Source organism: Dicentrarchus labrax, unplaced genomic scaffold, assembly GCF_905237075.1.
Source record: "Dicentrarchus labrax unplaced genomic scaffold, dlabrax2021, whole genome shotgun sequence".
NCBI classification, from domain to species: Eukaryota; Metazoa; Chordata; class Actinopteri; family Moronidae; genus Dicentrarchus; species Dicentrarchus labrax.
Window position 1 is genome coordinate 10,108,439 of NW_026136710.1, and position 16,380 is coordinate 10,124,818.

General features: G+C 37.3%; 1 protein-coding gene across 2 annotated transcripts in view; it reads left to right on the plus strand.

The window, feature by feature from the left end:
* The window catches only part of LOC127370511 (astrotactin-2-like), a 249,299-nt gene that overhangs the window by 81,176 nt on the left and 151,743 nt on the right, over positions 1-16,380 (plus strand). For both annotated transcript variants that reach the window (XM_051412637.1, XM_051412638.1), the window contains exon 4: positions 10,779-10,931. In XM_051412637.1, coding sequence (XP_051268597.1) covers positions 10,779-10,931 — 153 coding nt within the window. The remainder of the gene's footprint in view (positions 1-10,778; positions 10,932-16,380) is intronic.

Here is a 16,380-nt window from a genome sequence, read left to right on the forward strand (position 1 = left end):
CTGTCAAAATGGCTGGGATGACCAGGTCAAGCGGACCATTCAAAAATCACTTGAACGGTCCGTCTTGATCTTAGAAATGGCACCCAGGTTCAGGTCAGTGAGAGATGAAACATGTTCAACCATCACTGCTCCACAGGATGCATGTTTCTAGGACCAGAAACATGGTCAACAGTGTATCCTGGGAGGGGTCGATTGATAATCAAAGAATGTTGCTGCCTTTCTTCCTGTTGTTCAGCATACTTCAAAGGTATGCACGTGTGTAGGGAGATTGTCTTTGCATGCATTTAACTTTGCATGTAAATGTACAAAGCCACATGACTCACACATATATTTAAATGTCCAGATAGTAACATTTAGGAGGTGTATTGGCAGAAATGGAATATAATATTCCCAGGAATGTTTTCATTCATGTATAACACCTGAATATAGCAATTGCCTTTTTTTTTTTTAGCCTTTTATTGCTACAGACACCTTGGGTCTATTTCCTTTTCCTTTTGTGGAAAAGTCTATTCATTTTTTCAAAGTTGCTTTCACTATTTACTTACCACCTCATGGTACTCATCTGCTGTCATGTTCCTCTTGAGCAGATTTCTGCTTACATGCTTTACAGTAGGTGTTTCCTGCCAGGAATAGGCTGCACGTCACTGTGGCCTTGTTACTTATTAAAAATGTAAACACAGAATAATTCATCCATAAATTTTTGAGTCACTGTCTTCTACGCTGTCACAACAAATACATTTATTTAAAATATTGCTATAATATGGATTTTAAATCTCATAACCTGGCCTCATTTGTGATTGTCAGTCAGGAGCTTCAGGAGGTCAGAGCTTGGCCTGCAATGTTCAGCTGGCACAGCATGGGAAGACACATCCATATTTTATTCTGGCCCATGGCAAGAGCCGAGCTATAGATAGCACTTTATTCTTGCTCCTCTACAAACAGCAGATGCCTTAAAATATACAAGTGAAGGCAAAGAAAAGTGTTTGACAAAAGATGGGACATTACATGCTTCCCAGTGGCTGGGAATGACAAGGCATGAGACAGTAGATGTTTAAATCCTGCAGAGACAAGAAAGCCTAGGGGGGGGGGGGGTTCTGTCTGATCTTAGTGTTTTTTTTAAGTCCTCCAGATGACTTAAAATGTTCTCAGATGTCACTATATTTTCATTTTGTACTGGCAATTGCAATATCAGGAAAATGCAGTGCCACCCATTCCTTCCTATGATGTGAAGAGAGAGAAATTGTCAAACTTACAATTTCTCACATTTAGGGTTTCCTTTTACAGTTGCTGCCAACTCAGTTACTGTTAGGTGATTTCTCTTACGATGGCATGGATTATGTGCTATAACTGTGGCAATGCCTTCAGCGTTGTCTCATACATTAAGATATTTTCTAAAACTCTTCAACATTACATGATAAAAGGTACATTTCCAAATTAAACTCATTAAACTGTTTTGTGTTTTACTAGAATATAGTCATATATATATATATATATATATATATATATATATATACTCCTATAATTGTTTTATAAAAAAAGGCAACTATACAAGTTCCACTGTGAAAGATTTTCTGGAATTTAACACACCATTAATGTAGACATGGCAGCTGAGATATCTTAATATGAAATATGATTATATTGAAAGAATCCTTACTATTGAACTCTTGCCCAGCTCTGTCACAATGTGACAATACATACAGTCACCCACCAGTAAATGACAACACTTTTTACCCTCTGATTTGTGTATTTTCTCCAGTATCATTATACATGCTTTGCCTTTTAATGATTAAGTTATTATTTTCTTTGTTCCTATTGATTTCTCTGTGTTTTATTGTCTTTTCCTCTTACTGTGTATTGACTCTCATATTTTTACCCATTTGTGCTCTTTTTCTTCTGTGATCACTTTTTTCTCTTTTTTCCCTGTCCATCTTCTTCTCATGCTTATGCTTTTGCTGCTTTACCCTCTGCTCTTTATCCCTCATGACTCTCTTATCTGCATCTCCTTCCCAACATCCCTTTGGCATCTATTGTTTACCCATCTCATCCTCACACTTTGGTTCTATCGCCCGTTTCCCTGTTTATCTCTTTCTCCATTCATATCTGGATGCCTTGTCTTCTCCGACACTGGATCCCTTGTCTTCTCTGACACTTTTGTCTTTTTTTTTGTATCTGTCTAACCTCTTACTCTCTTCTCATGTACCTGTCACACTTCCAGAAGCAGTGCTGTCAAAGCTTTCCCAGAGCGCTGCACTGGACTGCTCCTATTGAAACAATGGCAAATTTAATAAATCACAGAGGGAATCAGAGCTGGGGTGAACCCCCATTTCCTCTCCATTGATCTCCTCTGCACTCATTTGCTCCCCAAGCCATGAAGGGGAGGAGTAAAAACAAGGGAATAAAGATAGGACTATGGAGAGGGAGAGAGAAAGAGAGGAGAGAGAGTATGTGTGTCTATGTGTTGGAGATCGAGGCAAAGCGAAAACGTGAGAATGAGGGTAATAAAAGGAAACGTAATAAACAATAGAAATCAGCAGGAATTTAATTTCTTGGGCTCTCTTTTTCTTTTGGTCCCGCAGATTTGCTCCAAATTAAAACAGCAGGGGTTTGTAGGGTCCAAAGATCTACAGAAATGTTCCCATCATTTCCCCTGTGGCCACATCTGCTTCCGTGAATATCAATGCTGTTGGGCTGCCAGGCGGGATGGCTTAGAATATGACTCCCTGACTGACTCCCGGTTATTAAAACATGCACATGGAAGAAGTGGCACTGAATTGGCAATATGTGCATAAGTAATATCACAGCATTGGTTTGCCTTTGGGTTAATTTTTGTCATTGCATTTAGTTTACTTTTTAATGTTCTTATTGGCTTTAAGTTTATATTGCTATACTGTGTGGATGATACTAAACTGCAAATTTTAAATTGGCACCAGCTAGGGTTGGGTAATAATACAATTTTTTTTATATTAGAATTGTATGATATAATTGATTTCTGTTATTGTTTTACATAAATCTTTTCCCCAAATGAATGATACATAAGCATTGTAACCCCATGCCCTGTTTTAAGGTATTGTTTAGTGTAAAATATGGCATGATATGGAATTGGAGTCTCCTACTACTACCATTTAAGTGTGGATTTAGAGCATTCTAATCAATCTTCCAAGATGCATTGCAAGCTGTATCACCATCTGCCTCAGGGCACAGGGCATTGTTGGAGTGCCTGAAAATGTTGCCTTGTGTCTCACTGACTTTCAGTACAGAGGAAATATCTTCTTGAGCCTAAGAGAAATAAGGGTCAAGCACTATTTATGGACAGAGAGTCATGGTCAAAGGTTTCAGTTTCTGACAGACAGTAATTCCCATAGGCTGTCTCAGCGATTTGGTGGAAGCCGGCCTAGTCTTGTTCATTTGGCTTTTTGGAGTAGCTAGTCCTGTGTTTTTTTTTTTGTGTGTGTGTTTTTTTTTTTTTTTTTGCTGACAGTACAATTGTTTCCCTTCCTGGTGCTGGGTGTCATTTTCTGTAAAGGTACAGGCATCAGATGCAGGCATCATTGAACCAGACTTTGTCGTGATACCCAGCAGTATATTTTTAGAAACCTCCGTTTCTGCAAAAATTAGTGCTTTACCAGTGATGTCATTTTTTCCTATGGAAAGCCTGTGTTTGTTTATCAATCTATTTCTACATCTTCTGTTGATTATGATGCTTTTGTAGTAGCAGAAGTACTGTCAGTATTACTAACTAATCAAACCAATTTGATCAATTGATTGTCATCTCCTATGTTTACTATAACACTTTATATTGTATATATATATACATACAATATATAGATCCATATTATGCCCCCCACATTCATTATTGTTTGTGAGAAATTAGTGTCAGCATTTTACAATGCACAAATAATTAAACAGATATAGTTCAGTTCACCCAATACAGTTATATTCATGTATATATATATATTACAGTTATGAACTCAGTAATGATGATATGTGAAGTCATTTTGAAAGCAGTGCTTCTGTTATTTTCCCTAAAGATGAAATTATTGCTTTGGCACTCACATGTAAATAGCTGTATTGAAATTGAAACTGGTCGTAGCCATTAAAAATGAAATGATTTGTGTTTTGTGTATTTAAATTTTCTCTGTGTATTGGCAAGCTTTATTTAGAGTTTCAACATACAAACACAAATAGCAGATTTTCTTGACTTTTTTGTTGATGCATGTGCACATCTATAATAACCTATTACCTATGTAAAAACCATTACACAGCAGTTAACTAGTCTGACAGCGAGTAGCTTGTTAACCCTGACCCTTTTTGTGTTTTGCCTGACTGAGGCTTTCCTGTCACCTTAGTGGCCCCTAATAGGAACGCTGAGTACATGTCCATCAGATAGCAAATGGCAGCACATTTTACCTCTCTTGCTCTGTATGAGTGCATTGCTCACCAATGAGGCCCCAGGGGAGGCTAGGGTATGAGAGACTTTAGAAAATGGAGGAGGAGGTAAAAGCAGATATTGTGTTTGGAGTGGACACTTCAGCAAAATCGTGTTCATCGTTTCATGGTCTTACCATTGTATGTATATGTATATATAACAATGTATACAATTGTCAATCTTCTTTGAGGATGTTATGAAGCTTCAAATTATTATTATTATTATTATCACTATTATTTTTTTCATACTGTTTACACTGAAACTCACTTGATTTGATGTCCACTTTCATACTCCTATAAAGTCCACAAAAACATGAAAATGAGGTCTGGAGTCTACACAGCTGTGAAAGCAATATACCCCATGGACACATAAAATACAAATACAAGCAGGACGGGAGTTAAGACACATGTAAACATTTACTTTCACAAAAACACAGACATGCATATACATACACAGTTTGACAAAAAGCACAAGTGAGCCACTGAACAAAAAAGAAAATTGAGAAGGGTTATCTTCTCTTACTGGGCACTGTGAGACCACCAGGAATAAGTTGACTGAGGCAGCATGCTGTTGACATCCACTGCTTATGAGACACTGTTAGCACACACTCAGCACTGATAAGGGACTAACTGCAGATAAGGGAGATGAAAAGGAGAAAATAAAGGCACCAGAGCTTTAGCTGACATTGAACTCAAAATGAGAAGCCAGTGTGGACTTGGGGTCTAGGGAAAAACAAATGTCAGAATAAAATATATTGGTATTGCTTCTGACAGAAGTGAGAAATGGGGAATAGCAGCAGCACAGTGAGATATCTACAGGAGGAAGAAAACAGCAAAAAAAGGATACATACTGTATTTGTGTCTTGTATTCGGGACATTGCATGTCTTACAAGATCTTGTAGTAACTATGTCTTGCGGTGGATCAGTGATAACATGGAGGACCATCTTGCTGGTAATGAAGTCAAAGGATTGCTCTGCATATTCGAATGCTGGCCAAAGCACATGTGTCGTTTTCACAGGATTAAGTGCAAACATATTTCCATCATGATATTTTAGTATTTTAAGATGGTTGAGTTTTAAGATATGTGTGTTCGTGGGGAAGACAAAGAATAAAAACAAATATCAGCTAAAGGGTATTGACAACCTTTAGAGACAAATCACATTTGTTTCAAGGAGACTGTGGCTCAAGGCACTCTACTGTTTTGCCTAGCATCTCTTCTCTCCTCCAAATGGAACAAAGAGAGATAAAGAGAGTTCCTGGAGTACATGAAATATGTATGCAAACAGTTAACCTCAAACATGCTGTCACACACTCTCCTCAGTTATGGCAGGTCAAAGGTTAAGTGCCACCCGCTCCAGCCCTACTTGTTTGTTTGCTAACCCCAAGTACTGGAATTAGCCTAGCACTACCATAAATGTCCTCAGGGAATGGAGCTCACGTAACCATTTTCAAGTGCCTGAGTTAACTACACACTTTCGTTTCAAGGTTACCATTTTAGCCTGCCTGACACTACAGGTGAAGTGAAGGCCCCCCAGGTTACCACACACACACACACACACACACACACACACACACACACACACACACACACACACACACACACACAAATGTGTTGTTGGGTAAACTTTGGGTAAACTTTCGTCATTTTATTTAGTTTACTCTGTGTTGTTCTTCTTGGCTTTAGGTTGGTATTGCTACAATCTCTTACAATAGATTTGTATCATATGATGAAATTGTGTTAATGTTTTATAAAATGCTTTCAACCAAATGAATGATTACAAGCATTGTAACTAAAAATTAACAAAATTAGTTATTTCATATAGACTTGTCTATTACGACACGTGCAATACAAGAAAAAAGTTATTGAGAGATTCTCCTTCTTAATGTACTCTAGTCCCAATCTATATAACTGATGCATAGCTCCACACTTAACAGACAGGAACAAACATTATTGTCAAAATATGCTGGATATTTTCAGGACCAAAATATTTTGAATTATTTTCTGGTGCATTTGGGCATAAACAATCCAACACTATATTCTTTGAATTTTACCAAATGTGCTTCTAGTATATGTTACATAAACTGAATGCAATATTCCTGTCGAACTTTACTTAGGGAATATCTCTAACATCCCTGGAGTAATGTGTACCAGTCCTTTATAAATGTTGAACTTAGAATTGTTCAACATTTTTTTACAAGGACAATGTGTCCTTTCCATTGTCTTAATTTTTATACTGTTTAGTGCATCTAATGATATAAATGTTCTCAATTAACCATAGCAGAGCTGAGTGATTTGTGTTTACGAGTGTGTATTAACCTGTGAGAGGAAAACAATTTTTTTTGCATCACTGCACACCCCCCTACTCACTCATGTGCAACTTGCAGTTGTGTGAAAAAGTAACTCGGGCTTGGTTGGTTTGAAAAAAAAAAGTATGGATGGGAAACCCTTTGCAGGTTGGTGCCAAACAATGTAGGGAACTCTGTTTTAGTTTAGTCTGTGTCATGTGTTCAAAAGCATTGCTTCAGCACAAGGCAGATCCCACTCACAACCAAGGGTGGGTGTACATGCACTTCAGTTTACAACAATATTGCCAGAAGCAAACATTACAGTAGCTGCTTCACCATCAAAGCCAGTATGCGACCTGGAAAAAGTCTCAGAGTCAAACTGTTTTATTGTCCTTTATTGTATTATTAATGGGTAATACTTTATTTCAGCATGATGGCTCTGTTCCTGCCCAACAGGAATGCCTTCTCCTATTATTGAGAGGGGCAAAAGATAAAAGGAAAATATGAAGTAACTTAGTGTAACTGCACAAATAAGAATATAGTAGAAGAACAAATTATATGTTGGTGTACCACAGCTTTAGCTGGAGTCTGTTAACTTAAATAAAAAATAAAAAATGTGCAGTTGGCAATACACTGAAGGCTGCTGGATAGTAAAATAATCAGTCAACAAAAATAGAAGCAGCAAGCAGTAGTATCTGTGTATTTATTCATTTATTTTTTAGACCAGCAGTATCTTAAATTGAACAACGTATCAGTGAAGGCTGGGGTGGTGAGTGATATTGGGTATGGAGTATGGCACACTAATACAAAGTAAATTATGTTCTTATTTTAACCTAGCAACATCATATAATTTATGTTCTTATTCTTCATTAGAATTCTTCATTTTACAAAAAAATGGGGGTACGAAAAGTCCAAGTTCAATTTCTATGAGTCATAAAATTGGAAACATTTAAAATGGTGGTCATTTGGTCAGTTGTTCACAACCTTTTTTCCTTAAGGGACCTCTTTTCTATCATTAGTAAGCTGATAAACCCTGACTGAGTGACATATATATTATGGATATTCCATTCCATTATTAGTATTATTATTGTTATTATTATTATTATTATTATTATTATTATTATTATTATTATTACTTTTTATAGAATTTTCTGTCTGTATTATGTATGTTTTTATAATTTAACAATCATACAGACTTACTAGGCTTCTTTTTTGACAAATCCAGAACCAAATACTGAGATATAGGCCCTTCTTACACCCCTTGAAATCAAGAAGGCCTCACAAACCCCCATGAAGCTTTGGCGACCCCTAGAGGGGGTCCTGATCCCCAGGTTGAACCACTGCATTAGGTCATACTTAAATTAGACTGGTAAATCTGACATGTGTGAATGCATGTCAGCAACTAATTGATGTTTAATAGGGTTAATATAAACCTATGATCTATACTTGCATCTTGCCATCTCTTATAAACAAATGTGTGATCATGCCCTAAACACTTAATCAGACAGACTGCAGCAGTTATCATCCTAAACTGTTTTTTATTACACTACATACAGTACAATAACGCTACATACAGTACAATACAATTATAGAGCTGCTCACCATGTTGATGCTTGCTTGAGTGTGTTTGACTCCCATTTAGAAGTTTGGCTGCCGTTTAGGTATCTTAGATCAATTTATATAGTATATAACAAAGGAATTCCAAATTTTAACACACTATTATAGCTGAAATTCCCTTTCAGAAATTGGATATCCAGATGTCTGGCTGTACAGAAGTCTTGTTACCTTAAAAATCAAACACTGTTGGACTCTCTGACTCCCTTTTCAATCATGTATGAATAGATGTTCTGAAATAACACCTCTGGGCAGTGGGTAGGGTCCTAGTCAGTAATCCATGTAGATACACTATTCTATCTAAATACATACAGTATATAATGAACAAAAAGGCTTATGTATCACATGGTTTGGGTTTGTTCACTGCTTATTATTGCTAAACAGTGAGTGTACTGCCTAATGCTGCAGTTGTTTTCCTAATGTTTGAGGATAAATGGATGACTAACTTAATTAACAGCCAAACAGAAGAGCTAAAACATATTATATATGTTATATATAAGGGCTTAACTGCTTACTGTGTCAAGAGACATGGACAAGTTACTAGACAGCACAAGGTGGAAGCTAGGTGGTTTTGTTTTTAATGCCCACTAAAACAAATAGCAATTCAGATGCCTAAAAATAATTCTTACCTTTTACAAAGTGTTATAATGACTGCTACAAAAATAAGGCAAGTCCTTGCTTGATGGCTCAATGCCAGGACCCATGGTGCTCTGTCTGGGCATATGTTGGAGGTATACTCAAGGTCCAAATAGCATTAATGTCTTTCGTTAATCTTGAAAATTGTTATAATTACTTTGCTAATTTTAAAAAGCAAAAAAATGTCTTTTACTGGAGGGCATAAGCCAACATCTGGCTCCCGAATGAGGTCATGGTCACTTTGCATTATCTCTTACACACGGTTACGGGGGCCTGTGTCTATAGATCTACCATCAGCAATTCCCTGTTTGACAAAACACAAGCTCAGTTTAACCACAAGTGAATCCGAACAAATGTGTATCATTACAAAGATAATATTTGTTGTGAAGCTGCAAAGCCTCTGTTATTGTTAGCTTTCCATTTATGATATCAAAAACAATCTGAATACTTCTGCCTCTTCACTTTCGCCCTCGTCCTCTTCATCTCCCTCTTCCCCTGCTCTTGCTCATTGGCATGCATGATGAGCATCCACTGGGAGCAACACATCACCATTATTCATGGAAAGAGTACACCTCAGAGCCAGACTGACAGATCAAAAGATGTTGATGATAGGCGGGGGTAGTGGTGGTTGGGGTGATAAATGGCCCCATCTTTTTGAGATGGCTATACTGCTATAAGTCCGGGGACAGAGCTTTTTTCAGAGTTTTTCAAGCGGTTGTTTGTTTTGGACCCCAGTTCTCCAAACCCACACTCGTACAGTACAGGCTATTTGCGGATATGATAGCCTACAGTGTACAGAGTATACACAAATCAGTACTCCTAAAGATTGATTAAGGAGATACTATACTGATATATTGATACCATATACTATATACATACTATCTCACTTAAACTGAGATAATTCTTCATGAGCCATATAAAATTAGGCGGCGTCTATTAATAAAGGGCTACATACATTGTACATGTAGTTGAATACCTCTTTTAGATATGTTTTGACCTTTTTTGTGTATGTTACACAATAGGGGGATAATATTATCTACCTATTAGGACACTCACAAGGGAGAGTGCAGATCTCCACCAAGGCCAATATCCTTCTCTGATATGCAAAGCTACAAGTGCAACCACTATATATGTCGGTATTACAATTGACCTATCTAACAATTTAACAAAAGTGAGAAATAACTTGTGTATGTGCCTTATGATTCAGATCCCCTCCAAAATGTAATGGCCACTTCATTGGCCCATGCAACACCCTTCCACCTTGTTAATCAGGCCAGTAGTTATTTCCATAATCCAGACAAACACACAAAAAAAACACCTCCTTAGAAATTCTAGATATATCTAGAAAGAGGTATTTTCTTTTCCTCTCTTGTAATTTTCTATTATGAGAAAAGGGATGCAACCTCTTCTCTCTACTATCCCCTCTTTCCCCACAGCCAGTTGTTTTGGAGTCATTCATCAGGAAGAGTGAGACTGAGCTATCAGGGGAAGCGTTGGCAGGATCCCTGTAGAGATGAAGCAATATTGAATTGATGGAATCATTTAAAAGTCAGAAAAAATGGAATAGAAGAAATAACACTGTGCTGCTTTTTTACACTGTCTAAATGGGACAGCCTAGTGGCTTATGGTGCATATCATACTCTAATCTCTTATCTCTCCCAAAAAATAAAGCAAGCTATTTTTGGGTGTTTGCCTTCATGCATTTGTGTGTGTATTTTTTTCTATATCTTGTGTGTCTGTGACTATTTGCAGAATGATTTTCACCTAAAGCCTCTTGACGTGCCTGCCATTTTCACTTTGTATCTCTTTTTCATAGCCATTGACCCAAACACGGAGTCAGTAGAGGATTTGATGCAGAGGTTCCAGGACAGTTTCCGTGTTCCCAACACGTCGACAGACATGTCTCACTACCAGCATGTCATGCACAGCTCATCGACAGGCCGCCGGAGGGTCCCTAGCCACACCAGAGGTAGGACAAAATGTAACTCAAAAAGTTTACAGTTTTGTTGGCAAAAGACCTTGCACACAAAATGATTTATAATATTTGCATGTTCTCTTTAATTTCACTATGCATACTGGACAGTGTTTGCTGACTTTTGGTACTAATTTTATGGTTCTCGGCAGGGATGTTTGCCCTTACAAGTGCCTTTTAACAGACGCATACATTCATGGGGCAGGGTACAATAAGCATAAGGTCACGTATTTGATCAGTTTTTTTTTACTTTGCTTTAGGAGATGTTTAAATTTAGATGGGCATTTCCTTTCCACCCACTCTTCTACCAGCTATTAACCATTATGTGTATTTGGAAGCCTATTAGAATGTCACAGTGTGTATGCTGAAAATCTTTTTTTATATTAATATTAAATCTGCCATGTAATGACAGTTGTTAGAAACCATTGGTCAGATCCCCCAGAATAAATAGAAAAGACATTTTACTTGAATAATATATAGTAGTAATATATGACTGATGAGTATGATGATATGTTATTATTACAAATATTATCCAAAGAACAGAGCTGTAGATTAAACTGTCCAGGTGGTACTTGGTTTCAATTTATTTAGATACCTTCATTTCAGGACATATTTATATTGTTCCATTTCGCTTGACCTGCACAATGTTTTTAAAGATGGAGGAAACATATGCAAACACAGCAAAAAAACTCACACAAAGATCTGAATCTATGACTTCTAGATAACTGGAGCATTGCCAAACTGCTTTGAAGACAATGTTTCACAGTTCATTTCACAAATAATTTCCTTCAAGTATTTCTGCCTTAACATTCCAAATCCCATTTAATATCTGTGAAACTAGATTTTCTTTTTCTCCGTTTTACATCATGAAACTGATGTAGACACCAGATACAATGCATGGGTATGACGCATGAGGAAAACCATAGAATGCAGCCCTCCAAAGCTTCCCATCTGACCCGCAGAATGGCCACTAATGAAATTATTGCAATATTTATATAATTGCAGTATTAAAAACTGGGTGTCTGTGGCAAGATTCCAGGAAAATGCTGTATTAAGTTACTGCTAATGCAAACCTAACATTTCCTACTGCTGTTAAAAGCATTTAACTGGCAAAACACAAGTTGACTTTTATGACGAAGTATTCGCAAGAAATACATCAATATCATCAAAAATCCGTCTACAAAACAAAATTGTAATTTTCAGCATTTTTTGACAGCGGATCAATTTAAATATTTGCAGGGAGTAATTAAATAATAAGGTGCAGCCACAGCGAGTAATTTTAGATGAAGAGTTGCAAGCAATAAGCTGCACACCTTAATTTCTTAGAGAGGAGACAACTACTTTCACTTTCACTGTTCTCAGAATCCTGCCAAGTGCAGCATAAAATAAGATCACGGTTGCTTCTAGAAGGATGGAAAAAGGAAAATTACTGCCCGACTTATTTATTAAAATGACAATAGTTTGTTTTGCTGCCCTTAGAATTCTGTGAGCTGTGGAATTAAACCATCACCACCAGTAACTACAGTTGTCGGTGATGAACAACAAGGCTGTATTCAGACCAAATCAGGCATTGCGGTGATTGTCAGCAAGGTTGTTCGGTGGTGTGTGGGCATGGTTATGTGCGCTTTGGAATATAAACCCTGTAAAACAATTAAAAATAATGTTTTATTTCTCTGATTCAACTACTTTCTTCTCACTCACTCTCTGTTGCTTCACCACCATGCTCGCTCTCTCTCTCTCTCTCTCTCTCTCTCTCTCTCTCTCTCTCTCTCGTCTCGGTAACCCTAACCCTATTTTATTCTCTAGTCTGAATCACCCCTAAAGGTGCTACTGCACAGTAAAGTTGATAAATATTTCCTGGAAATCAGGACTCGGTTGAGTGCATAAATAAGTGTCACTTAAATTCAAAAATATCTTAAAGAGAATCACTGGATTCATTCAACAGAAAGATTACTCTTTTTCAGAGTGCAATTAAAAAGGAGCCTCTCAATGCAATTCTAGCATTTGCACATTAGTGTTTATATGTTGTGTTATAATTGCTGTCAGCTTACTTTTTGGCTTTTTGTTTCATTAAGTTCAAATGGCAGCACAGTTTTACATTTGTGAAAAATATGCTAGCTGCAATTTTGAGATGGGACACACTGTGACACCAGCCTCTGCCAGAGTAATAAATTCAGCTCATTAACAGGAACATTCCCAATAATTTTAATCAGAGATGTTGTAAAAAAATGCGGTCTGTGTCATTGGTCATACTGTTGTGACTAGTGCGTCATTAACATTGAAAATGAGACATTAACTATGATGAGTTCACCTACCCTTGACAGAATAACTTACTGTCCTCTTGATCACTGTCATCTACAGTAGATGCAAAATACAGCTCTGAGCATTTTTTCACATCATGCATACTTACTTATGTGGACATTATTAATCATTCCAGTCACATAACCAGTAGTTGAGAGAGTCTAACACTTCAGCTTGGCTCATGCTTGTCTTATTTGCTGTTGAGGATTTAACTCTGTAATATTAAAACATATCTTATGTCAACCTTCTGGGCAAATGATGCCTCTAAAATTAAATTCATGCAGGTCAAGCTTCTTAAAGCTCTGTCAAGGACACTGCAGAGAGGTGTCCTCTCTGAGGTCAGTGGTAAAAGAGTTTCCTTTGCAGACCCATAATTAAGGGTGAAAATGTGTTCTCAGTGCAAAAGTGCAGGCCAATACTACAAACATGATAATGGGACAAACACTTAAATTGAGGAGGAAACTCTGTTTAGTTGGAGTGAAGTTAAAGGGGAAAGTTAATTGGTTAGACCCAGAAGGTTAGTGCTGCATAAATGAAATAAATGCATTGCCAAATTCCTTGAGAAGTGCACCAGTCAGAGGCCAAGAGGAAAGTGGATTGTGGTTTCGGCAGCTTGTTTTCTTTTACATGTTGTTCAACTTGGTATACCTTTTTATGCTGTGCAATAGCTATGTTTGTCTACCATTTTTATCTTAGTTCCTTTGTCTATGGTAGCTGAAAAGTTCCATTACACACACAAATTGTTCACTTCACTCAATTGTTCTCCACTAAAGAAATTGCTTTGGCAGTGTCAATAATACAGAACTTTGGCTTAATGAGCTGAGGGTGTTAATATCAGAATCAGAATAACAAACATAACAAAATAGACATAAACTATTATGTACAGTTATACATATATTATATATATATATATATATATATATATAATAATACAATAGTGCAATGGTGCATAATATAGACAATATGGCCCACTTATACTTGATATGACAGGGATTTATCCCATGCAGCTCTAACCAAGTGACACAGACAGGTGGATTGGAAGACTGTGTAGTTTACGAGAAGCGAGAAGAGCTAAGTGACTAATATCACTTATGTAAAATGAAATTTTTCCTTACCCTGACATAAATGTCTTTTAAATTACATTGTAAAGAAATGAGCAACTTAAAATAATCTTCTTGTCTTCGCTGCTTGAAGCGGATTTAGTACCATAATGATTCTTATAAGAAAACAGTAAGACTCAGTGTAGTCCCTAAAAGCATCTTAAGGCAGAGACGATTTTAGTCCTATTTTAAATCTGTTGTTTAGAATCATTATATATTTAAGATACCTTTGGAAAATGGAACCTGGGCCCCATATCAAAGAAGAGGACATGTGTCCTAGAAACTTAACAAAAGGGAAGCTCACAGTTACATCTCACAAACTAGTCCAGGTACAATCATACTGTGATCAGTTCCTCATAACATGTTGTTGATGTGTGACACAAGGGACAAGGAGGACAGCGGGCTGGTCTTTATAAGAGAAAAGTTATTTTCCAAGACGTCTGACTGGGAGCGCTAACAGTAGGTGCAGTAAGGATATGATGTGTGGGGGGTCAACATCCAGCAGCACACACAATCATTTTCAGAAAATTCACATTTCTTTTCTTGAAGCCTGAGTGATGGGGGGAAAAGCATACCACTAATGGCCAATCTGTGAGCCTGAGGGCTGTCTCGACTGGAGATTTTAACCAAATCTGCGTAGAAGTGGGAAAAAGAGCAAATAAAGGAGCAGGATAGAAACGCAACACACTAGTGCCTGGTTGTCATGTATAACTGCCTATAGTTTATATACCAAAGTGCCTTGATTCACATATACATTAATGGTAAAACACACCTGGGTATCTACTGAGCTGGAAAACTATACAGTAGAACTTGTGTCTGCTCAGCTAAACCCCCCAGCTGTTCATCTACTCTTCTCCTGGTGTCCACAAGCCTGCATATTGAAATTTTGCTTTGTTGCAACATTCCTCACTTCCCTGTCAGCATGTATTGCCCTAGTTTCTGGTAAGCACCATCTTCTTATACCTGGACTCTCAGGGAATGTTAGCTCATGCAGAAATTTTCCAGTTACAGTCCATACCTTCATTTTCCAATTTTCCCATCTTAGCAGCCACTCTCATGACCTAATTTGGATGATAGTTCACAAAGCATGACCAGGAAGATAACCAGGTTTAAATTTTTCATCTACATGCATATTGTATCAGATATTTAGTTGTTATGCAATAATTTAAAGTAAATATTAAGAGGTTCTAACACCTGTAGGACACCCAACCAGTTATCTATTTACACCTAATAAACCTGGGCAGATATGATAGTTATATGCTAATCTGACACATTCTCACTCACAGCTGGTCAAATATGGACTCTTGGTCAGTGACACTGTAGAAACCCCTCGTCATTTCTGGACACGAAGGGCTCTGCAGTCAAGTGCGAAATAATAAATATGCAACATCCAGTTACTTTCAAAATAAAGCTTGTTGTGAAAACGGTCACACTTTAGTTTATGTACAAAAACTACTTGGTTAGGTTTAGGAAAAGATCAGAAGTTATGCTATGTACCTGACGTAACTTGAGTATGTTACATAAGTTAACTTAGGTAAGTAACTTAAAACAAGTCAATGTTGTATTTTGATTTCACACTGCAAACCAACGGCAGTCTTCTGGATGAAAGTCCTGTGTTGGAAGCGTAGGGCCCCTGGTCAAAAGGCTGTATTTGACAAGTTGGGAGTGAGAGCGGGCTGGATAATCATAAAAACCAAGTCAAAGCAATGCAAAATGTTGCCAAGAAAGATTAGCGATACATTGCAATGTCACTGCTCAAACCACTTTTGGAGGTGGCTATCAACATAGGACACATTCTGGCCTGATGTTGAAAAGGTATAAAGGCATCCATCTTACTTGTTCATGCAAGTAATTCATGCTGGTTACTGCAACTAATACAGTGCCGTGTCTTCTTGTAGTACTTCTAGGGGATTTGAAACAGCTTTTAGGACACCCATTTGCATTTACCATAGGAAAATCTAGACACATTTTTATCTGCTTCATGAAGAAGCATACATATGTGGCTACAAATGCAACTCACAGTGTAAAGATTCTCTTTGACTGAA